Source organism: Syzygium oleosum, unplaced genomic scaffold (genome assembly GCF_021117445.2).
Source record: "Syzygium oleosum isolate NSW1041296 unplaced genomic scaffold, Sole_v2.1 Sole_v2.01, whole genome shotgun sequence".
Taxonomy (NCBI): domain Eukaryota; kingdom Viridiplantae; phylum Streptophyta; class Magnoliopsida; order Myrtales; family Myrtaceae; genus Syzygium; species Syzygium oleosum.
Window position 1 is genome coordinate 32,695,235 of NW_026607485.1, and position 24,278 is coordinate 32,719,512.

Here is a 24,278-nt window from a genome sequence, read left to right on the forward strand (position 1 = left end):
GGGTATCCTTTCTGGTCCATCATCAAACAATTGCTAAATACCTGGGGTTTGGATTAAATGCTGCAGATGGCATTGTTGTGCATGCTTAGAATTCTGGATGAGCTTGCCAGCCTGGCTTTCCCATTCAATTTGTTTCCACCAGATAAAGTGAAGAGGATAACTTCTTCTCAAGATTTCAATTTGTGAAGCTGTGTCCTGAAGTGTTCAAATTGATTCAGTTTCCTTAATCTGGTAGACATTTTGCACCATTGCAAAAATTAGTGGAATGCTCATATACTGTGGTTGCAAATAAAGAGCTTCAACGAATTGATTAATTTGCATCCGTAGATCACTTGTGTTTCATACCCTAAACTCTTTGGTGAACTGCAATGGTTTACTTACTTCCTTTAGGAAAAAGTTGAGCAACTCTTTTGGTTGCTGTGTAATTTGCATTTTTAAATGACATGTTGGTGGACTTCTTAAGCTGATTTTACCACATAGTGCTCAAATGTCAGCTGTATTTATTTCCTTTAGGAGCCAAAGCTTCTCCATTGTCTTATTGTTTCTAGGGAAACCTTCTCCACAGATACCTTCAAATTGATTAGTAAAAGAATTGGCGGGAAAGGATTCTCAGGGACAAGGCGCTACTTTGGCGACTTAGGAAAGACTGTAAGCATTTATACGTCTTTCCAAATTGAAGGTGTTATTTCTTCTGTACTCACCGGATTTCTAAACATGTGGTGCTTCTTGCAGCTGAGAACAGCAGGATCAAACGTGCTATTTGCTGCAGTCACTGAAATATCAGATTCTGTTCTTAGGGGAGCAGAAACAAGTGGATTTGATGGAATGGTACTATAATGTGAAGCATTATACCAACTTCTAATATTATCGCTGTCCTGCGTTTCTCCTGAGGTATGAGTTATCATCTTTGTTGGGACATTATGATGACATGACATCTATTTGTTGCTGTTCAGATCAAGGGTTTTCACCAAGGAATACTGACTCTGGCTATGGAGCCATCAGTTTTGGGTAGTGCTTTATTGGAAGGTGGCCCAGATAGGACGATAAAGCTTGATCAAAGTCCCGGAGTGGATGAGGTACTATCTTGGTCATTCATGAATGAACCTTCTCCCCACCCCCCACCCTCCTCTCTGCCCTCCTTTCTTTCTTCTTTTTTATTTTTGGTTTCGGGGGAGGGGGAGGGAGGGAGGGTGTAGTAGTAGAGATAATTCTGGGACAGGTATTAAGGGGGTGTTAATCCATGTAAGAAGTTTCTTCTAGTAGATATAGCTCATGCCTTTAGAAAAACCAAAGTAGAGTAGGATTTAGTATGCTGTACCAACTACCAGCTTGTAGAGCCATCTATATCTTCATAACAGGCAAACTATCTTTCCTGCATCTGTAAGAAGTCGGCCATAGCTGTATTTATGGAAAGAGCTATTGTATTTCAAGGAAATTTCTCTTACGAACATTAAGAGTTTTGTTCAAATGTGGATTTAGTTAGAAATGGGCAGAATCGATATAGGATAAAAGAGAAAATGGAAACTTAGGATGCGCATGAATACCATTTCTGTGCCCGGGCGCTATTTCGAACGAAATGATTTTTTTAATTCGTGCCCGGAAACAATTTCGAGTATTTGAAGGCGTTTGATAAACCGTCCAAAATTTCTATTCCTAGAGTAGAAAAGAACAGAAATGCGTTTAGTAACTACACAAAATTTACTTGTTCCCAAATAATATTTTAATAATATTTTGGATTATTTAATTTTTTTTTCTTTCTACTTTCTTCTTTGGCCATGGCGGTCACACGGCGACGGCCACGCCCGTGGCCGGCGAGGGCGTCACGGACCTCGACGGCCGCGGCGGCGAGGCGAGGGCGAGGCGGACCCTCGCCGCCCGGGCGAGGTGGCCTCGCCGCAGAGGCGGGGCTCGGCCTCGCCCAGATCCGGCGAGGCCGAGCCTCGCCGTCGCGACCCACGGCGAGGTCGGCCTCGCCGTGGGTCGCGCGACGGCGAGGCTCGGCCTCGCCGGATCCGGGCGAGGCCGAGCCCCGTCGTCTGCGGGCGAGGCCGACCTCGCCGTCGCGACGGACGCGAGGCTCGGCCTCGCTCGATCGGGCGAGGCCGCTCGCCCGGGCGGCGAGGTCCAGCCACCGCCTCGCCGGCGAGGCGACCTCGCTCTCGCGGCGGCGGCGAGGGCCGTGACGCCCTTGCCGGCCACAGGGTGCAGCGTCGCCGCGCCAGCCCACCGCCGGCCGGCCCGCCTAGCCGAGGGAAGAAACACAAAAATAAGAAAAGAAAAAAACCGATTCTCAAAATTGTGCCGAGAAACAAGAAGCAACTTTTTTTACTTCTTGTTTCTCTTCCAAAACTATTTCTCGGCACAAATTTTGCAAAAATGTGCCAAGGAACAAAAATTTACCAAACGCATTTGTTCCCAAACTATTTCGGGAACAAAAGAACAGAAATTTTCACTATTTGGCACGTTACCAAACGGGCCCTTCTTGGACTGCTTTTCCATCGCCGTAGGAATGGTCCTTACGTATTGTTTACTATTGCAAAATGACTGATAGTGGTTATGTCAATTTTGCAGTTATATATAGAGGGGTACCTGCAGGCTATGTTGGATACTATCTATAAACAGGAATATCTAAGAGTCAGAGTTATCGACAATCAGGTACATGGAAATAAAAGTTCCAGGATTTCATCTTTCCAGTCAGTTACATATATTGTACTCTGAACATGAAAAGACTTTTCTGTTTTCATCCGTAACGGGAACTTTACTTATAGTTATGCCAAGTATATCATGCTCTCAGACAAACTCATTCATGTACTTTATTTCCCTATTTAATTGAACTTTGACTATTCCATATAGGAAAGACTAATGTAAATCCAAAAAGCCTTTGTACAGAAGCTTTCAGAGTCTCAAAAGGTTTATTCGCGTGGTGCACCCTCATTAGGAATAGGAAGTAGAAATCATTTTTCCCTCTTACGTTATATTTGGACCAATGGCTATGTCAGACAAGTGGCAACCAAATAGCCAAAAAGGTTTTCCCACTTACGACACAGGATACCTTTATATACAGTTGCATTATATTGAGGACAGCACTCCCAGAGACTATTTCCTCCGTGCTCGATAGTAGATATATGCAACTATCATTCTAGATGCCTTAAGTTAGCATTCGTGTTTATGTATTTGTCCATAATGACAGGTTGTCCTAAAGAACCTGCCTCCTAGCAGCTCACTTATAGAGGAGATCATGGACCGAGTGAGAGGGTTCCTTGTAAGCAAAGCCCTGTTAAAAGGAGATCCTTCCACTACTTCTCGCCCTTTACGCCATCTCCGAGGAGAAAGTGTAAGTGTTGGCTTGCATTGATTTCTATAATCTTTTCAAGAGTTCTGCATTTAGACATCTCCAGCAAAAGCTACAAGAGAACTTAATTTACAGATAATCAGCCAATCGCCCATCCTGAATTGCAAGAACATTTGCTTTGCAATGCCTGCCCAATTTTTTTATTTTTTTTTGGTCAAAATGCCTGCCCAATTTACACGGCACATTCTGAGCCCCTTTGGCTGCTAGCTTTCTATAACATCTGCAACTTAGGAAAACCAGTGGCCACTACATTTCAGAGTATTTAGTCTCCTCCTTTGGCATGGTTCCAATAACTTATCACCTTTAGCATGGCTCTAAGTCCATAGAATCACTAGACTACTTTGTGCGCCAAATGTGTGTTATTATGCAAATTTGGGGGAAATTGTTCAAAAAATTCTAATTCTATTGCACTTTTGCCAATCGAGTCTATGCAATTTCTAGCCAAAATTGGTCGAATGGACTTATTTGACAAAACGTGAAAAGGATTAAGACTCAATTGGCACAATTTAAATGTTTAGGACTGAATTGACGAAAGTACAATAGGTTTAAGAATTTTTGGACAATTTTCCCGTAAATTTGAGAAGCAATTGCTCTATTGGGGCAAAAGAAGGCCCAAATGACTGGGCAACAAGTTGGCTTTGCTTGAATTGCCGAGGGTTCCATATGATAGTTTTGTCTGTCGAATATAGATGAAATAATGTGGACCCACTGCTTAGATTTTAGTAATCACTATAGCATTATCTGCAGCAATGGAAAATTGGACCGACGGTATTGACATTGTGCGAGCACCTCTTTGTGAGCTTTGCAATCCGCGTGCTGAAAAACCAAGCCAGGAGACATACAGCCAACATCAAGCTCAAAACGTTGAAACAGCGTGATCACGAAGACAATCTTCCCGCCAAAGACGCCATAGAACAGCCGAAGGTGCGGTTCACTTGGAGATGGGGCATAGGCCATTTTGTGGTATCAGGAATTGTAGCCTATGTCGATGGTCGGCTTTGCCGGTGTATTCCGAATCCAATAGTTCGTAGGATTGTGAGCGGCTTTGTATTGAGTTTCCTCGACAAAGATGACACCGGATGAAACGGCAGAGTTGCATGTGATGGATGCATGCTCAGCAGACATTTTCTTTGCAGATGATCAAGGCAAATGTAGCTTCAAAATAAAATTGTAATAGCTTTGCCTCAGGCCGTCCCATTGACTGAATTATATGCGAAGATCAAATATCTCTCTGTGTGATCAACAACCTCGCTTCAGTCAATTGAATGTCGAATAGTTAAGAGCTATATTTGTTGTGCCCAAGGAAAAACAGTATCGCCAGAACCATAATCTCACTCCATATCACCAACATCACAGCATCACCGTCGTCTGCACTGTGTGACTACTGCCATTTTAGCACCTCCACCGCTAGCAATACTGCCCCGACAATGGCCACCTCCGCCTACGGCCTCGCCCTCCAACGCCATCCCAATGACCACCATGCTCAACACTACTCATATCACCCTGAATCGCTCTAGTTCACCGCAAGCCAAACCCACTCGGGCGTTAGAGATTCTATAATTGTTAAGAGCTATATTTGTTGTGACTAAGGATAAACAGTATCGCCAACACCATAATCTCACGCCATATCACCAACATCACGGCATCACAATCGTCTGCACCGATGTGACTACTGCCATTCTAGCACCTCCACCGCTAGCAATACTGCCACAACAACGGCCACCTCCGCCTACTCCCTCGCCATCCAATGCCATCCCAATGACCACCATGCTCAACACTACTCATATCACTCTGAATCGCTCTAGTTCACCACAAGCCAAACCCACTCGAGCCTTAGCAAACCTCTCTGTTACACATAAATCGCTATTCTGATCACTCATTTGAATATAATGTCGGGTATATAACAACCGAACACTATCAAATGCTCAAAAAAAGGCCGGCATTCTGGCTTGATAAATTTAAGGTTATTAAACAACTGCCAACATTTAAGAATTTGGAAAGAGAGGAACAAGGAGGGTCAAGGAACGACTATGACACAGCATATCCCATCAAATCTCTCTGCCATGCCCTCATCACGACAAATAGTATACCGAGGGTAATTTCCAATAACCTATCATCACAACGAGTTCTCCCTGGTTCTATTCCGACAAAAAAGAACAAAATTGGAGAGCATTTCATTTCTTGCTCAACACGCCGGAATTAGAGAGAAATCGTAAGGCTTGGTTTGGGTTGTTCAAAACGGAGGATGACCTCGAAACCTGCATCTTCCTTTTCTTCAAGAACTCCAAGGAACTCTGTAAGCACTGAGGAGGTGGTATCTCCTTCAAAATAATAGGTCCTGACCTGTATAACCGAATTCAACAAATTTTATACAGCAACTTCAAAGGCATTACAATGCAGAAAGAAATCTCTTCCCCTGATAGATGAAGTGTTTACCCTGATCTTTTAACTTTCTTCTTTCGTGAAACTGGCTTGATTTCAGCCCGTTCATCCTCCGAGTCTGAAGAGAAAACTCGTCTGTGGGAGAACGATATCCTCTAGGTCATACACGACATCCAAAGATAGAGAAGTTATGGTTAAAATTTACAAGGAACATAAAGATATCATACTTTTCACGCGCAGCAAGCAGGTTGACGATTTCGTTTGGGAGCATTCCCCTCCTCTCCGGAGATTCATTGCCATCCTCCTCAATTCCATTTTCTGCAATCTCTTGGTCATCTTTAGGCTTTTTAGAAGGTCGAGGTGTTTTCCTCTGAGCCCATAGTCTTCGGCGTTCTTTTCCTTCACGAGTAACTCTACATGGAAAAAGTCCATCATAAAATGCTGCGGTGAGAATAAACATCCAGAGGAGAATAGAAATGAAACCTAGTATAAAGGCACACCTACTCGAATCAAACCAAAACCCACCATGTGTATCCTACTAAGTCGAGCCAAGTAGTTGAGGCATCATTTGTTTTTTCTTTTTTTACTTCATCATGTGCTCAGATAAAATGACATCTTCCACTTCAATAGGTAGTTTTTCACGAAAGCGAACACGAGATTAAAAACCCAAATTGCCACGTAGAGGACTCTCCAAGAGGAAACCAGTTTATGACACGCGCAAGCTTTTTAGGTTAGCATTTGGTCTAAGCATAGAGCCATTGCACAGTCATGTGAACCAAAATGCTTTTCGTATCTAATGCGATGCAAATGGAGGCATTTCAAAAACATAGAAACCCCATCATATACTTAAAAAACCAATGTTACGATATCTTTAATCCTTGTAATAGAACTTCTCAGCCACGCATACCTGGCCTTATTGTCTTTCTGGATCTTCCTTAACTCCTCGTCCTGATGAAAACCCTGTAAAATAGAAGACCAAAACAAAGTCACATCGCCATTCCCAAATCAATTCAGCACCCAAATCAAACCCAAAGAAATGGGTCACCGAAAAAATCAAGTTTTGAACTTTGAAAAGAAGAAGTTCAGACCTGTTCAACCGTGAGCTCCTCCGGAGCATCGGAGTCGTTCTCTTCCATCTCCGACATAAAACCCCAAGAGAAAAAAAAAAAAAAAAAAAACCCGACTCTCGTACAAGCTTCCTCTTGTCCCCCTTTCAATACAATGCCTCCTCCTCGTCAAGATTCTACAACTAACGGATTCAATCGGACTCGTCACCACCAAAAAAAATTTAAAAATTCGAACTTTCACACGGACAAGACCACCCCATGATCGAACAATGACGAACAAGCACGCATCGGAAGCGCAGAGCTCCCACAAGAGACGAACCGGAGCAAATCAAATCACCGCAATCCGAGCTGAAAAAGCTACTTCGATCATCTCTTGTCCTAGCGATTCATCGGCGATGCAAACAAGATCGCATTGGGGTACCCACCTGGGAATCAGCTCAGCGCTCGGAGACGAACACGACGGCGACGATGATTCCGGCGGATCTTCAAAAGAGGCACGAGATGAGGCGTGGATGGGATTCTTAGGGTTTTTTAGGGTTCTTCCCTTTCCATCTTCGCCTCGCCAACTTCAAGAGGGGGCCGAGCGCGGGGGCCTCTCGGCCCGATGGGCCTGGGCTTGAGGAGAAGTCGGTTCGGGCTCGCACGGGCATTTTCCTGTTTGGGCTACGGCCCGACAGGCCCGCCCAAAATGTTAAGCTAATTCATGAGCAAGCCAGCCACGGTTTTGTAAGTTTGGAACTTCACGCCGCCGCTGCTGCTGCTCGATTCATGATCAGGTCTAGTCGACTCTGTTCCTTTGAGCGACATGTGGTTCGGATGCTTCAAAAGATACCGAATGCATGTAATTTCAAAGGCTAAGGGGAAATTTCCTTCTTGCCTTTTCCCCGATGGAAGTCGCTCGCGATGCTTGTACTGTCACAAACATGCTGAGGAAGTTTAACGCCTATGAAAAATGGTTTGCATCTGTTCTCTCTATTTCTTTGCCACGCGACAGGCGAGATTGTAGGTGCGACGCCATAGACAACAGCGCCTCGTATTTGCGTATTTTGGAGAGACAGAGAGAAAGAGAGAGAAGTTAGGTGGTGTGCGGGGGGGTGGGTGGCGATGGCCAACGGGGTCGGCCACGGTGGCGAAGATGACGAGGCGATGGAAGCTGATGGTTCACCACGGCACAGAGACGGTGTGGAAGACGATGGTTTGCACGGCAACGACAGTGGAGCATGGCTTGGAAGGAAGGAGGAGATGGGCAAAAAAACAGAAGGAAAGAAGAACAGGAATTTTTTTTTTTTGTAATGTAAGTGGGCCTCTTCAATGAGGATGTGGAAGCATCTGGCCTGTCCAATTGGACATGGACAATTTCTGTTGGTCATAAGGATACCATTGAACCCGAATTTAAAATGTTCGGGACATTGAATTAGATAACAAATGACTTAGGGACCGCGTTTAACATTGCGTGAAAGTTTAGCGATCACCCATGACACTATCTCGCTAGGAGAAACAAGAGGTTCCAATCATCTCTCGGTCGTCATGTAATCGCGAACTATCCATAAGTAAGCCACAAACCTGACTACAAACACGGCACGAAGCGAAAGATGCCGTACAACGTCTGGTGAGATGATTCTGTCCCAGGAAAGGGACCTTCACAAGCGCATGACTACACGAAACATTCTTAAACAAGCTCTGCATTTGGCTTTCCAAACCCACGTCCATGCATCGTGTGTCGTTCTTTCCCCCACCAGAAATCAAAGTTTTCGACGTCATAGGCAGTAGTCGGTAGGCAAAATTGGCCCCTTCCTCCCGAGGGTAATCATATTTGGATAACCAAGAATTGTGGGGAATGGCTTTGGATTTTGTTTCACCATCTCATCTTCTTGTCTCTACGTTTTTTGCACGCGTGTTGTCGTCATAGGAAGAACGCCAAGCACCCGAGCTATACGCCCGAGACATCATGAAGGAAAAAACACGACGTCAAGACATGGTTAAGGAACAAAACTAAGGAGAGACCTCAACCACGTGTCGCATGCAATCACAGGGTCGCAACCCTCGTCCAAATCGTCAAAAAGTTCATGACCGAATTAGTCACATTGAAAAGTTTCGAGACTGAACTGGCAGCCGTACAATAAATTTATGACTTCTTGGACGACTTTTCCTATAAAAATACAATGTTTATTTGAGACCCCACCCGTCATCGCTTTGGTCTTTGAAAAAAAGGTACACATTTGTCAATGGACGCGTAAAAGGAGGGGCAATCAATCAAGGAGCTTGATAGCATCAATTTTAGAGCAAAAGGAGCCACGTTGAGCAGTTGGTTAGGGCGTCTTTGGGATTGTGTGGTTAAGCGCACTTGGTCCCATGTTATTCGATTCAGGTTGGTGAGCACTTGTGATTTAAGTTAGGGCCATGGCGGTGGGTTCTTTGTCTTAGTCTCCCGAGAATAGTCGAGTGAGTCTTGTATGGCTTGCTTGACACCTCGGTTACCTAAAAAAAAAAAAAAAAAGGAGCCATGCTTTACCTCGTTCTGGTCTTCGAGGAAGATTGAAAGATGGATCGCTTTGGTGGTCCTAAAATTTGAAATGGAAAGGCAATTGAATGATGACCCCGTGAATTGGTTCGCCTTCATTTTCAAGATTTCTCCCCTCTCCAAGAAGATAGACCGACGTAATTTGGACTGCACTTTCCAGGTTGACTAGGGACTTGCAATGGACCAAGTCAAGCACGATAACGCACGCCATTTCCATGAACCTTACTCATTGCTTTCCTTGAATTCCCGGAAAAACGATGGAAAAAGAATGAAACTTGTAAAAATTTGTCAGAGAGAATCCGTGAATCGCCACGTGATCGAGCATCCACACGCCTCGAAAGGTCTACAGAGTATAAGATACGAAAGAAATCGAAGTCGTCGTCAACCCGCGATGAATCCAATCCCCATATAAAAAAAAGAGTACATATCGGTTTCATCTAATAACAACAAAGGAAAAGGGGAACTTCGCGCGGGTTTACCAGTGATTACCGGTGTATCTGCCTAACAATTACCAGAAATATATATACTAAGTTTGGTCACCGAGCTCGAGCCTTTGTCCGAAAGCTGGTGTCTCTTGTTTTGCGATGCTAATTGAAATTAGGCTCCCGTTTTTCTCATGGACCGGCAAGTCAAAATCTGCTGCAAATTTCAACCAAAAAACACATTATTTTGATAACAACAGCAACAATGATAACGATAATAATAATAATAATAATAATCCCTGTAATGTTATTGATTGATAGGGATGACACCTGTCTTGCATGTCTGTCTGTAGGCCACATATCATTACCAAAAAAGTTTGACCATGCTCTTCATTTCCCTTGCGCTCCCTGTCAAACATTGATTGTGCTGCTGGAAAAATTATCAAAGAGTGCTGCTGGATCTTGTCGGGCTTCTTGTCCTTTCTTTTTCTTTCTTTTGTCAAGAGTAGGTTTTTTGGGATTAGTTTCTGAGTTTGTTCTGTTCCTATTGCCTGTATGGTGTTTTTTTTCATGGTCTTCGGCTTCAATTTCGTGCTTAACCTCGAGAGGCTTCCTTTCGCAACTCATCTTCTAAAAATGAGATATCGAGCTTTTTTTTTTGCGCGCGTCGTAACGATGTCCGATATGCATTTTCGAGCCATCGCCTTCTTTTTCAAGTGTGGCAAAACGAAGTCGGATATATATACGAGCTTATCTTTGATCCATCGGCGGTGTATTCATACCCCATTGGATCTTATTCTTGGTAATGAGTGTCGGTTTTACTTAATCATGTCTTTGCTTAATCAATTTATGAATATTCTTCGGACTTTTGTCTTAAAAAGGACGGGTTTGTGAAACTTCGTTAGACTATTATTTTAATTTTTTCTTCTTGCACTTTCATGGGAAGATATATTATTTTTTTTGTTTCTATGAATGGATCCGAGGAACATCAATGGACAAAGGCTACTTGCATGAACAATTCATTATCTATTGATGCTTTAATCATACATGTGACAATTTGACAAAAAAAAAGTGTTTTTTTACATGGCACTGTTCTTGACGTTAGTTTGCAAATTTTGAACCTGCCCACTTGCTTTGGAACTTTACACAACTTCATATCAATGCGATGCAAGGATCATATATAGGCATATACATTGGTCATAAAAGGGTAAAATAGGATATTAGGATCTCAAAAACATTTTGCATAAAAAAGAATACTTCTAGAATCTAAATTTCAACGAATTCATTGATCCATGGCTATATAGGGAAGAATATTGCAAGACGTTTCGTTTTTGGAAATTACTAGTTCACCCTACCAAACTTAAGGGATGAATATATCGGGAAAATGATAGTAGAAATGTCAAAAGTTGTGTACGGCGCTCATTTTAGTGTCAAATTTTTTTTTTTCCAGATCATTGAAATGCCACTTTTAAAAAAAAAAAGAGATTACTTAAATGTCAACTTCGATATTGATCACTGGAAATCCGACGTGGCTATATTTTATTAATTTCTCAATCCTACGTGGCCCATTGATGTGCCCAGTCAGCATATAACCCCTAAACAACGTCGTCTAAAAGTTAATAAGCAACGATCGTTTAAGTGTCAATTTTTCTTTAAAATGATCACTTCAGTTCCAATCGTTGTTAAAAAGCGATTACTTCAATGCCAGTCATTGTTTAAAAGTAATCATTTCAGTGCCGAGCACGCACCAGCATAAATAAGTGTTGGTGCAGTTTTGTGCTTGCATCAGCTACACAAAAACGTGCTAGTGCAAGCACAAACCAACAGCATCAACCAGCTGCACCTCCTCATGTAGTTCGAGTAGTAAGCGCAATCGAGAATCCTTCCTCGACAAGGTAATTCAATTGTTCTCTTTTCTTCCTTGTTCTAGATAAGTGTGACACCAATTTCCGTCCACGTAACTCATGCGTAAATCACTGAAAATCTGAGTTATTAGTTGATGATTGGTGACGACATTTTTGTTCTAAATACTGATTTTAGATGGAAAATAATTTCGATTTCATGGCTAGATTTGGTAATCTCTTTCCACGCAGGCTGTTGGTTGAAATGTCTCCATGAAGTTGTGAAGCGTACTTGAGAGAGTTGCTTGAGTATGTTGGCTGAAGTGTTCGTCATATGTTCAAATCACAATAGGAACCTTAGATTCATTTGCATCACTTTTGTTTCGTGAGACTTGAATATAAAATCGAGAATCACACAAAGGAATAGATTTGAGGGAAGACGGTCATGGACTGCGAGCTTAAATGGCAAAAGAAAAAACAAAGGAAAACAGAGGAATAGATTTTAGGGAAGACGGTCGGAGCTTGAACAAGGCCATATAAATTAATAAGGAAAGCTATCCAAATGAAGTAGCTAGCGTGAAAGGTTGGTGAATCTCTCTCTCTCTCTCTCTAGCGTACATGGATGCGCCCAACTCTTACGTTAAACTACCAATCATAATTTGAATGACTTACCAATATTTCTCTTATTAATTTACAAACTAGTTTTAAGTTGCCAACTCTTACTCGAATAACTTATCAACTTTTTCTTTTATTTCCCAATTACCAAATTTTGTGAAACTTACAAGTTTTTATTTGTGTCGCTTATCAAACATTTAATTTGCTTTTGTTATTTGTCATTTCAAAGTTACCAACTCTCTGATCATATTAGTATTCATGCTTTGAGTGATTTATTAACTTTTCTCTGATTAAGTTCCCAATAAATGTTAGGTTATCCACTCTTATTTATATAGCTTAACAGCGTTTACTTCATTGTTTCCCAATCACTAAAAGTTGTAATAGGTTACCAACTTTTATTTATGTAATTTAACCATTTTTGTATCTTAGTTTACCTACTCTTGCATTAAATTTTCATTGCTGTTCTAGGTGACTTATCACGTAAAGTTACCAATTCATGTTAGGCTATCAACTCTTGATTAATATAGTTTAGCATTTTTTTTAATTGCATAACCTACCAACATTATCTGCGTATCTCACTCCACATTTAAAATTACAAACTATTATATTAATTTATCAACCCTGATTTGCGTGATTTACCAGTATTTATCTGCTGAAGTTATCGAGATATGCGGGTAACAACTCTTCTTTGAATTAATAACCTAGGTGTATTTGATTGTTTCCAAATTGCAATTTTTTGTAATGACTTATCAATTTTGCACAGGAGACCAACATTTATTCCCGCATCTTCTCATCCATTATTTTAGAGTTACCAACTCTTATGGTTAATTACCAACATCGATATGAGTGACAATCATCACCGATTCTTAATTAAATAGCTTACCAACTTTCTATTTAGCATTTCCAAATTACCAAATTTTAATAATTCACTACTTTTATTATGACGGAAAAGCTTATTTGCTTAATATATAAACTATTATTAAGTTACCTATGTTCATGTTAATAATGTGAAAGCAAAAGATGGTAATCTGTTATAAAAGTTGGTAATTTGAAAATAGCTAAAAAGCCATTGGTAAGTCAATCAAATAAGAATTGGCAACCTAAAATAATTCGATAACTTGATCATACAAAAGCTGGTAAGTTACTTAAATCAAGGTGGATAATTTTATATTGAGATTGACAAGTGACCTAAATGAAGGTGGATAAGTTGTTGCCTAGGTAATTTGAAAAGAAACATGCAAAAAAAAAACTAAATTGTAAGTAACCTAACACTATTAGTAACTTCATCGGATAAAAGATTATAACAATTCCATTTAAGATTATAATCTCATATAGTAGTTGTTATTAAAAGGTTGGTAAGTTAAATAATAAAAGTTGACGAGTCATTATGGAAGTTTGTAATTGGGAATTAATCTAATAAATGTGGCAATTTGAGATAAATGTTGCTAAATTATTGACCAATTACCATACAAACAATTTAGCAATTTCATTTTTTTTAACCAATAATATTTGAAACTCACCAATATCATAGCATCTTACCGATCATGGATTGGTTTTTTGCGCAAGCAACGATTGATTTCAATTTTTTTTAGCATTTCCCCAATTTTCAAACTTAATTTTTCTAAAGTAATTTCACTAGACCAGGCAATCACATATCAAGACCGTGGCACCCCATACTGAATCCCACAAAAGATACAACCTAAGTTGTTATTTTTCGATACCACCGTTTTCTCCACAAGCTAACGAGCTCGATCTATTCACGTAATTAATAAGAGAACTGATTACTAAGGTCCTCATCCCCAAAAGAGCTCTTGTGAGGTAAGGGCAACCCCGGAGACTTTTAAAAAGAGGGGCTTGACTTCTCCCAAGCGATTTGCGACTCCCTTTTGCTGGGGGCTTAACATACATCCAAATCCACCAAAACTTGGTTATGATACTAACTAAAGTTCTCATCCCTAAAAGAGCTCTTGCGAGTCGAGGGCAGCTTCAGAGGCTTTTAAACAGAGGGGCTTGGCTTCTCCCAAGCAATGTGCGACTCCCTTCTACAGGTGCTTAACATACATTGGCTAGCCATGGCGTACTTCATGTAAGGAGACTTCCTAGCTACTCACATCTTAGTAGGATTTCTATAAAAAAAAATATATCTTAGTTGGATCACGACCACAGACTTGTCAACTTCGGACCTTGGGTCATGAATAATACGGAGTATCCGTAATTCTAACCTAACGTTCTGTAGAGGGCGTGAGGATCCTTATCGTAAGGCCCAAAGAAAAAATAGCTAGGATCGGTCACCTCTACTCGCCCCTACTTTATAATAGTAACAATTCCCACTTTGGAAAGAAAGATTTTTCACACTAAATGATTGGTTTTGAATAATATAAACCCATGTTAAAATGCGGTTTGCAATATCCCATTCCATTATGATCCCAAGATCCAATTTCAGCCAAAGGGGAATATACTGCTACACAAGCTGCGTACGCGGTGTATCTTCAACCTCCCCACCTTCGTCGAATCATGGAGGAGCAAAAGATGAGAGAGAGGTGGTGGTGAAGCTGCTTGCTGTCCACATATTCACCTCTCCACCTCTGCTTTTTCTTCGTCCCCGGGTCAACCCATTTATAATGTGCAGCTCTCGTCCGTCGCTTTCGACACCCCCCCACCTTCACATTCACGTATTAGCTCTGTTCCACTTCCCGTCCATGACCCAACCCTATCGCTCACATGGACGATGATGTTGTCCGCTTTGACGTTTCTTCTTCTTACTAGAAAAGGTCGTTCTTTTGACGTTGGACTAGTCGAGGCTCTTGTGGGTGTCCGTGTGTGTGCGTGTTTGGAGAGAGGGAGAGAGAATCTTGTAGTGAAGCCCTTTTCTTTTCTTGCTTTCCTTTTGGGTTCTTGAGCTCTTTTGATCCAGCATGAGGAAAAGGTGACCGAGCTGAGACCGGAGATTTCAAGAATTCAAATTGCAGGCTTTCGAATTTCAAACCACAGAGCAGCCGGCTGCACAGCTTGAGTCTCCAGCCTCTCCAAATCTGAAACGAGAAACCTTTAGAGGTATGGTCACCAAAACTGCTCTCTTTTTCCTTTTTCTCTCTTCTTGTTTTGAACAAGCCCAAGGGTTGACTGATTCTATTTCCCTCAAAGATGGGTAACCATTCATTGCGTCTCTGATCGAATTAAAAGCTCCAAATAGACACCTCTCTCTCTCTCTCTCTCTCTCTCTCTCTCTCTGTTCTATGAGCGTTTATGGTGATGGATGGTCTCCCAACGGTACAGAGAGCTTTTAATTTCTCAGCAAATTGCAACCATGAGTCAGCTGCTTTTGTCACGTCTTCCATAGAAAATTCCTTTAATTTTTATTTATCACTCTCTTTCCTAGCTTGTGATATGACTCCAAATCCGTGATCAGCCAGTTTCCACCTTTTCTTTACTTGGTTGCAGAAAGCTGATGAATACCCAAGATACCATCAACCCAGTTCAGCTTAAGTCCATTTCCAGTTGAGTATGGTTTTTCAACAAGCAATTCTTGCAATAATCACCACTATCTCGATCATCTCTCTAGCAGAAGCTCATGATGCCGCGAAGTGCAACCAATCATGTGGAACTGGAAGATCTGCCAAGCATGTGAATTTCCCATTTGGATTCTCCAGCCATTGCGAAATCCAGCTCAGCTGCGCCAACAACTCCGAGATCAGAATCGGGGAATTTCGAGTCCTGAACTTGACCGCATATAGCATAATCATCGACCTCCCAGCGAAATGCTACCGCCCAGTCGCTTCGATCAAGTCTCTTTTTAGCAAAAATTATGCACCCACTTGGACAAATGGCTTTCTATTCCAGGAATGCAAAGGCCCTTTGAGTGGATGCCTCGTGCCGGCAAGTTTTGTGAAAAACCCATTCGAGAACGTGAGCTGCCGAGGAGAAAACATAACGTGTTACTCGAAAGAGAGTAAGGAGGGGGTTGATTTGATTGCATATGAGAAATTGAATAGTATAGGTTGTAAGTTCTTGTTCTCTTCCATTGCTGCTGTTGACCCGGAGAAGAACTCCCTCAAGGTTCAAGCTCTGGAGTTGGGATGGTGGCTCAATGGGTCATGTAATTGCTCAGATAATGCGACTTGCAAGAATGTTTCTCTTGCTAATGGTGGTTCAGGGTTCAGGTGTGAGTGTGATCCTGGTTTTGATGGTGATGGCTTCGTCCACGGTGAAGGTTGCCGGAGAGGTGAGTCAACTCATTGGAGCATGCGTACGTACATAGCCATCGTAGATAATACGCACGTTTTACTATTACATAACACTTGCAAAGTAGTGTCATCTGGGATAATGCTAATTGTCATGTGTCTTGTTATTTTCTTCTCTTCAGACTCCAAAACAGATTGAAATTATCACATGATTTGCTGATAGACAGTGCGGGGCAAAAAAAGTTCGAATTGAGGGACCTATTCGGATACAATGAAAAGTCAAGTCTTAATTGCTAAGTTGGTTCATGCCTTTAAGTGTGAAAGACCCAAAAGTTAGCTGACCATGTGAAATCTCCAATCTTGTTCATCAAACGGCCTTTTCTTTGTTTCATCTCTTGTTTTCTGCTTGGGGTCTAACTTTCTTTTATTGAGGACATATGAAAAGGCAGGAAAAGAAAGATTCAACTGTCATCCAATAGGATACAGGGATGTCCTTTCTTTGGTCAATAAAAGTGCGAGATTGGTAAATAATAAAGAGTGCGAATTGTCAATTAATCAAGATGATCTTGTGCTTTTGTACTTTTTGAATTTTCTTGTTAGGATGATTGTTCTCTTCTTTAATTTGAAAGCAGCCTCTGAATCTCTGAAGTTTCACTTTTGACTGGGACATGGGCTTTATGAGGGAAAAGATTCTACATCTTGGAGCTCTGTCAATATATTTGATCAACTCTTCCATTATGTGATTGTCGGCTTCTTTACATGATCGGCATTGACTTTGCATCTGTATTAGCTAAGTAGTGTGGGCAAGATCAAAATGATTGCTAGATCGAGGGGGCACAATCCAAGGATGTGAATGGTGTACTGCCCACTTGAAAAAAATACTTCTTTTCCCCTCAAATACATGGGGTGAGGAGGTCATAAGACCAGACAAGTAGGCTACAGTTTGAGCTAATCGTTGGTCCAACACTCTGCTATATGTTTATAGATGCTGGACGACCGTTTGTCCTATAAGCTGTCAGAAAACGGTCCATGATATATAAGTAAGGCATGTTAAGGATTAGGTGTTGGCTGCAATTCCCCATTTTTGCCATAACAAACAGTATGGCTTCCTGACTGAGGATACCGGAGGAGCATTAGCTCATTAGAGTAAAAAGGGAAGGGAGAGAGAGAGGGAGAGGGAGATTGGCACAGAAGTAGAATTTTTGCTAACAAAATAAACAGTAAAACCTTAAGCGATTTCAGAGTAATCAGAGTAGTCACATTTTGTTCTTTTCGGCCCAAGTTAAAAGAGCTTTTCATTTTCATGAAACATGATGCCGCAGTTAAGCATAACTTGACATATTATATCACTAGGTCATTGGACTGGTCATGTCTGACAAATCCTTTTTCTTGAAATAAGAAAAACAAGGAAACGCCTACATTTGGCTCATTTCAATATTGGCTTCAATTGCAAGCTTCTTTTAGACATATACATTTTTTTAATACTAATTTTGTGTGAAAATATTGTCTAACTTGTTTATACTCTTTCTTCAAAAGTAAAATTGATTTCTGGAATAATTAATATTGTCATTCTGCATTATGAAATTGGAACGCTCAGTTTCATTCCTTTGTTATCTGTAGCTTCAAGTTGTGGCATTTCAAAGTACTTCTCCAGGGGCTGCGGAGGAAGTACAAGAGTCGGCATACTCATTGGAGGTGAGTAGTCTTCTACCCCTTGTTATGGTTAGACTGTACTGGTGCTTCTTCTATGTCAGATATCAGTTGATAGAGGCAAATGAACAAAGAGTCTACCTTATCAATCAAAAGAAGTAATGTAACAGGTAGAGCAAGGAAGGAAAGAAACTAAATAGATGGAAAAATAAGCCTGTATTGTTTTTTAGCATAGTAAGTTCAGCAAAAGAGCGATATGGGACAATAACTCTCTCTCTCTCTCTCTCTCTGTGGGTGGTTTTTCTGTGTTGTTGGGAAAAAAAGGCGTAGCGGCAACTTTTTGGTTTGTAAAGATAATTGTACTGATGTCCACGTCCATCTGGTGTTTTAGGGCTTACTGCTGGAGCTTCCTTAATGGTTGCTCTTGCTGTCATCTGTTTCTTTGCACATCGCCGGTCCACTGCTCTGCGGAACCGGATGAGTGCGAAGCGCCTTCTCTGCGAAACAGCCGGCAACTCCAGTCTTCCCTTGTACCAGTACAAAGACATCGCAAGAGCCACCGATGGATTCTCCGAGAGACAGAGGCTGGGTACCGGGGCCTACGGCACAGTCTATGCCGGAAAGCTCCACAACGACGAATTGGTCGCTATTAAGAAGATCCGGCACAGGGATACGGATAGCATTGACCAAGTCATGAATGAAATCAAGCTCCTATCGTCCGTGAGTCATCCCAATCTTGTCCGTCTCTTGGGTTGCTGCATTGAGCAGGGTGAACAGATCCTTGTTTACGAGTACATGCAAAACGGAACATTGTCTCAGCATTTACAAAGAGAGAGAGGGAAAGGACTTCCTTGGACGATAAGGCTCACCATCGCGGCCGAAACTGCTCGTGCCATTGCCTATCTCCATTCAGCTGTGAACCCGCCCATCTATCATAGAGACATCAAGTCTAGCAACATACTCTTGGATTACCACTATAGATCCAAAGTAGCAGATTTTGGCCTTTCCAGGCTCGGAATGACGGAGACTGGGGATTCCCACATCTCCACTGCCCCACAAGGGACTCCGGGCTACCTCGATCCTCAATATCATCAAAATTTCCATCTTTCTGACAAGAGCGATGTCTACAGTTTTGGGGTGGTCCTTGTGGAGATCATAACCGCACTAAAAGTGGTGGATTTCTCCCGACCCCACAGCGAGGTGAACTTGGCTGCACTGGCTGTTGATAGGATAGGTAGAGGTTGCGTGGATGATATCATTGACCCGTTCCTCGACCCACAACGGGATGCATGGACGCTCTCCTCCATTCATAAGGTGGCCGAGCTGGCTTTTCGATGCCTCGCGTTTCACAAGGACATGAGGCCTTCCATGATAGAAGTTGCCGAGGAACTCGAGCAGATAAGGCTCAGTGGGTGGGCGCCGCTAGAAGAGGACATATTCGCAGCGTCCTCGGTGGCATCCTCTTGTTCCTCGCCGTATAACGGGAGCGAGAGGTCCTTTGGTGGCATGTCGACGAAGAGAGCGCCCGCGAGTCAACGTCTGGTTGGGACGCCTAGGGCGGCCGATTCTCTGGGCTCGGTGGAGGAGTTGAAGGACTCTTCACCGGTGTCGATTCAGGAATCTTGGTTGAGCGAACAGAGCTCGCCTTCGACCACCAGCTTGCTAAGTAACGTGGTTCGATGAGCTCGTCTTTGACCACCATGAGCTCGTCTTTGACCACCAGCTTGCGGACTCGCTCTCCGATCATCCTGTGCATATCGTTCCAGGTCCAGTTTACAGGTTTCGGCTTCCCACTACAGCATAGCTATCTAAAGAATGACTTCTTTTTTATGTATCATTAGCAATACTGTTTCTTCCAGTACTCGCAAGATGTAGATTACGTTCTAAGTAAACGGGCAACCTATGAGCTGTACTTGTTTTCGATTTAATCATGTAAAGCAAATGTCGAGTTGAAAGTCGAGATGATGCTCTTTATAGTACGCCGAGCCACGGCTGCAAATATTCTCGGCTCGGTTGAGATACATCTGTCATAGACGGCTTTCAGCCGGGATTGATCACTCCCGCTATCAACTAGACGGCTGAACAAGACCCGAAATGTCGATTTTCTCTCGCCGGAACTTTGCTTTGCTCTCAACTGTACATTGCCTCCCAATGGTATTCACTTTGGACAATAGAACAGGAATAATTAACTTACACAGACATTACTCTCTGTCCTGAAATAATAGTATCGGTAGATCAAGCTGGGATGAGGATCAAGTGTTTTCCTGTTAGTGATTAGTAATTTCGACCCATGTTTAATAACTTTTCCTTGTTAGAAGTAACTTTGAATTAGAAGAATTTAGTATCTTTGAAATGCGATTAGCAACATTTTGCAAATTAAAAGTGGTTTTCAATTTCAATATTGTGAGGAGTAAAATTTTCACATCCATGAATAACTTTCGGTTTAAGAAATATGACTTTCCACATTTTTTTTTCTTGGGCCTACCAAAGTAATTTTTCACAAAGCAAATCGTGGGCGGTGCAAGTTTTCTTTCGGAATAATGATATAAATGGTCCCTGAACTTTAGCTGAATCTGCAATGTGGTCTATGAATTTTTAATTTGTTCAATATAATCCCTGAACTTTTTGGTCATATTCAAACTAGGTTATTAAACTATATGAAAATGTTCAATATTGTTCCTAAACTTAGATTAATGGAATGATAACATTAAACATTTTCATATAATTCAGAGACTAGTTTCAACATGGCACTATCTGACCCTCGCCTATTGAAATTGGGAAAAAAGGTAGCATTTAGGGTGATTTCTACGGTTCCTATGCAAGCATGTTGATACTCAAGGAATTTGGTGTCAAGGAGAGCCATACGGGCAACTACAAGAAGACCCTTTCTGCCATGGAATGTTTAGAGCAAGGCGAATTGCTGAGTATAATCCTGAGAATGCCACCGTTGCACAAACTCAAGTGGTATCTGAAGATTAACAAGGTGCTCTTGCTGAGTAGCAGGTATAGGATGCTGATCAAAACGGGTGGATCGGGCATATTCCTTAACATCCTTGGGAGTGTGCTAAATAAGCTTCTTGATAGAACGAATGGGTGAAAAAGAAAGTGGTTTGGCAAAAGAAAAATATGGATTTATCAAAGAAAGTTGAGTACTTGAAATCTTGTCATCTTCACTAAGGCAGGTAACCTCATAAAAATAATCAACCTTGGAAGCATTGGACTCGCGGAAAGCAGGGAGATCGAGAGAAAGAGGAGCATCAACAACAACAGGCTAGTGTTCAGTCATGGTAGAAGGATATACCTTCTCCTAGAACTAATAACTCGTCATAGAATGATCATATTTACCAAAAATTCAGGGACAATATTGAACAAAATAAAAGTTCATATAATGCATGGATTAATTTGAACATGTATCAAAAGCTTAGTGATCATATTAAATAAATTAAAAATTCAGAGATTATGTTACGCGTTTTATCAAAGTTCAGGGATCAATTATATCGTTCTCCCATTAATATGTTGAAGGAAAAAAAATGAAACAAATAGCCCCGGTCTTACTCTTCACCCCATGGAAAAACCCTAAACCCTAATCAAACATCGTGCATCTGCAGATCGGTGGGCGTGTGCAAAGCAAGCGTCATTCTCTTCTCCTTCCAGTCCCTGATCGGCTCGAGAAGGAGGAAGAAGATGCCTCCCAAAGCCAAAAGGCGCCGCCTTTCGTCGTCCTCTCGCCCTCGGACGTTCTCGCCCTTCGCTCGTTCCCTCGCTCTCGCCGCCTCCGCGAGCTCGAGGGGCAAGCAGGATGATGCCCACGAGTCCAATTGCCGCACAGGCGCTCCTGGTACGTTCACTTCTTCCGTGTCGATGTCGCTTCCATCACGCAATTCGTGTTGGGTGATCAAGACTGCTTTTTTCCGACCCTGTTTTTCGTTCTTAAACTGGTCTCAAGCTCGAGTTTTGATGTGGGTTTTCGATTGGATGATCACTTTTAGATAATGGGTTTGGCAAGAATGCTCAGAAAGAGAAGGTTAGACAGACCGAATCCTCTGACGAGGAGAGCACGCATTCCCAGTCTTCTGATGGTGGTGGTGATGATGATGAAATTGAAGTAAGAGCATCGTTAGGATAGCTTTCGATTCGGCGGTGATATTCGGCGTGTTATCTTTCTTGTAATGAATTTTATTTGTGTATTTATCTGAAGGGGGTCGTTCAAGCTGATTTTGCCTTTTTCGACCCGAAACCGAGCGATTTTCATGGGGTGAAGATTCTGCTACAGAACTACCTTGGTGATGAGGAATGGGACTTGAGTGGCTTTGTAGACTTGATATTGGGACAGACAACAGTGGGGACTGTCGTTAAGATAGAGGGTGCCGAAGATGATGGACTTTTCTCCGTTGTTTCCGCACTTAACCTGGACAGATATAAGGCAAGTCGATCTGTCTCCTGGAATCTTAACCCTTGCCGTCAATTAATCACGTGATTTGCATCTTAGCTGTGAGTGTCAACACCAACATCAATCTGCCCTCACGAAATAGCTTGTCGAAACATACAGTAGATGAGACAAACAAACATGTGAAAGATATGAAGGTGTCATCTCAATCTCCCCCCTCTTTAGATGGCACTTCCTTGTTGCATTCTGTGCAGTCGTTTGCTGTCTAATGTCTGTGTATTGCTCATAAATTTGGTCGTTATAGAGGAAAGGAGATCTAATATATGCTATATTCGGTGACCAGGATCATAAATGTATTGTCGAGCTGAAGGAGTACCTCCTTAAAGTGTGCCCAGAGAACGATGTGATAAGCGATCTCAGAGCACTTTTGAAGGAGCAAGCACAGCATACTGGTCTTTTGGTATCTCAGCACGTGATGAATTTTCCTCCCCAGCTTGTGCCACCTCTCTATGATGCACTCTTTGATGAAGTCTCATGGGCTACGGAAGATGAGGTCAGCTGAGAATATTGTATGAAGTCGGTGAGCTTGGTGAATATGTTTTCTTACCTGCTATATAGTTAAAGTTTTCCATGATTAATGTATCTTGCTTATCTTTTCGAAGCCCACTGAGGAGCTTAGGAACTCTTTCAAGTTTAGTAATTATTTACTAGTGAGCAAAATTTATAAGGTAAAAGTGCTGCTCCTCTTGGTCTACTCATTTCTCTTCAATCTGGTGCTAGATTCATGAATTCATGCCGTTCTCATCTGCTGTGCTTTGCTTCATGTTGCCTGATGCAGCTAAAGAATGGTTCCAAGAAAAGTAAACAAAACAGCAATCGTGACAAAGATGCAGATATTTTATTCAGTAAGCTCGAAGATGAAATTTTTTATAAGGTATAAATATTCTCAAATCAGTAACTTGGTCAAGTATGCCACTTCCTTTTGTTTTTGGCTAATTACTTCATTAGTTAATTATTACTCCACTATCTAATGCAGCTCAGCTCGTGGTCCTTCAGTTTTCCTTTGCAAGCTCCGCCAGTTACAAATCATGAGGTAAGAAAGCCTTACTCATTCCGGATTCTTTTCCCTGCATTACTGCTGGTTGATGGGACCGGCAAGAATATAATGAATTATTGATTTGGGCTGACAGTAAATTAAAAGTTGCTCCCGCTACTGCAGCCTTGGGACTTGACCATCGATGTTCATTGTCATCTTTATTACTAATTGAGAGATATTGTTTACATGCAGCTTAAGAATTACCAGTTGACAGGGTTAGTCATGGCAGTAAAAGCAGAGAAAGTTACGCAATTCCGCGAAGAGTTGAAATCTATGATTGATGAGTCTTGAGACTGCGAAAAGAATGGCATTTTACATCGTGGCAGGTTTCATGATCCATCGTATCTTATCACAACTAAGATGTCCATAAGATATTATATACATCGCATGGGGAAAGATGCAACTGGGCATGACAAATATATTCACTTTCTGCAATCCAGATGGATATGAAGGTTTTTCTCTCTTTGAGGTTGGACTCCCTTGTAACTTCATCTCGCTTCTGTATGCTTTTCACCTTTGGCTGAATATGTTTGCTTTTGCAAGTGCTTCACAATGGCTTATAGGCGACTCTTGGTTGAAGGTTAATATGGAAAAATCTGCTCCTACATCTACTTTTAGGCAGGCAAAGCAATTTGACAACTAATATGTTATTCTCATTCTTCATCTCAAGCATCTTCTCTGCAAAATATACTTTTAAGCTGACACAACAATATGCCCAAAAAAAACAGAAGTACTCTGGTCAAGGTAACTTAAATCAATGGCTT

The 24,278-nt window shown here is 41.8% G+C and overlaps 3 protein-coding genes across 8 annotated transcripts in view; 2 read left to right on the plus strand and 1 right to left on the minus strand.

Annotated features, from left to right (window-relative positions):
- Positions 1-4,590, plus strand: part of LOC115682589 (uncharacterized) — a 35,437-nt gene extending 30,847 nt beyond the window's left edge. For 3 of the 5 annotated variants that reach the window (XM_056302889.1, XM_056302899.1, XM_056302895.1), the window contains 6 exons: positions 566-648; positions 733-828; positions 954-1,076; positions 2,572-2,655; positions 3,191-3,334; positions 4,088-4,590. In XM_056302889.1, coding sequence (XP_056158864.1) covers positions 566-648; positions 733-828; positions 954-1,076; positions 2,572-2,655; positions 3,191-3,334; positions 4,088-4,435 — 878 coding nt within the window. In that variant the 3' untranslated portion in view covers positions 4,436-4,590. Of the gene's footprint in view, positions 1-548; positions 649-732; positions 829-953; positions 1,077-2,571; positions 2,656-3,190; positions 3,335-4,087 lie in introns of those variants that run through there. The other 2 variants (XM_056302892.1, XR_008814446.1) reach the window with 2 other exon arrangements.
- A 740-nt stretch (positions 4,591-5,330) lies between these two features.
- On the minus strand, positions 5,331-7,351 carry LOC115682489 (uncharacterized). Of its 2 annotated transcripts, none has more exons than XM_030606717.2 (6): positions 7,227-7,351; positions 6,823-6,977; positions 6,642-6,694; positions 5,962-6,147; positions 5,789-5,869; positions 5,331-5,695 (listed from the first exon to the last, which is right to left on the minus strand). In XM_030606717.2, exons 2-6 carry the CDS (start codon positions 6,877-6,879, stop codon positions 5,527-5,529), a joined length of 546 nt encoding a protein of 181 aa, XP_030462577.2. In that variant the 5' UTR covers positions 6,880-6,977; positions 7,227-7,351; the 3' UTR covers positions 5,331-5,526. The 2 variants fall into 2 exon arrangements, with proteins under 2 accessions (XP_030462577.2, XP_056170518.1); XM_056314543.1 differs by having other exon boundaries at positions 7,121-7,340.
- A 554-nt stretch (positions 7,352-7,905) lies between these two features.
- LOC115682526 (wall-associated receptor kinase-like 14) lies at positions 7,906-24,153 on the plus strand. The gene is made up of 15 exons (XM_056308937.1): positions 7,906-8,047; positions 9,615-9,742; positions 15,170-15,254; positions 15,688-16,422; positions 18,002-18,076; positions 18,423-19,711; positions 20,871-21,014; positions 21,575-21,869; positions 22,021-22,136; positions 22,230-22,454; positions 22,762-22,971; positions 23,081-23,146; positions 23,257-23,352; positions 23,455-23,511; positions 23,707-24,153. Exons 1-15 carry the CDS (start codon positions 7,906-7,908, stop codon positions 23,803-23,805), a joined length of 3,762 nt encoding a protein of 1,253 aa, XP_056164912.1. The 3' UTR covers positions 23,806-24,153.
- Positions 24,154-24,278: the final 125 nt, after the last annotated feature.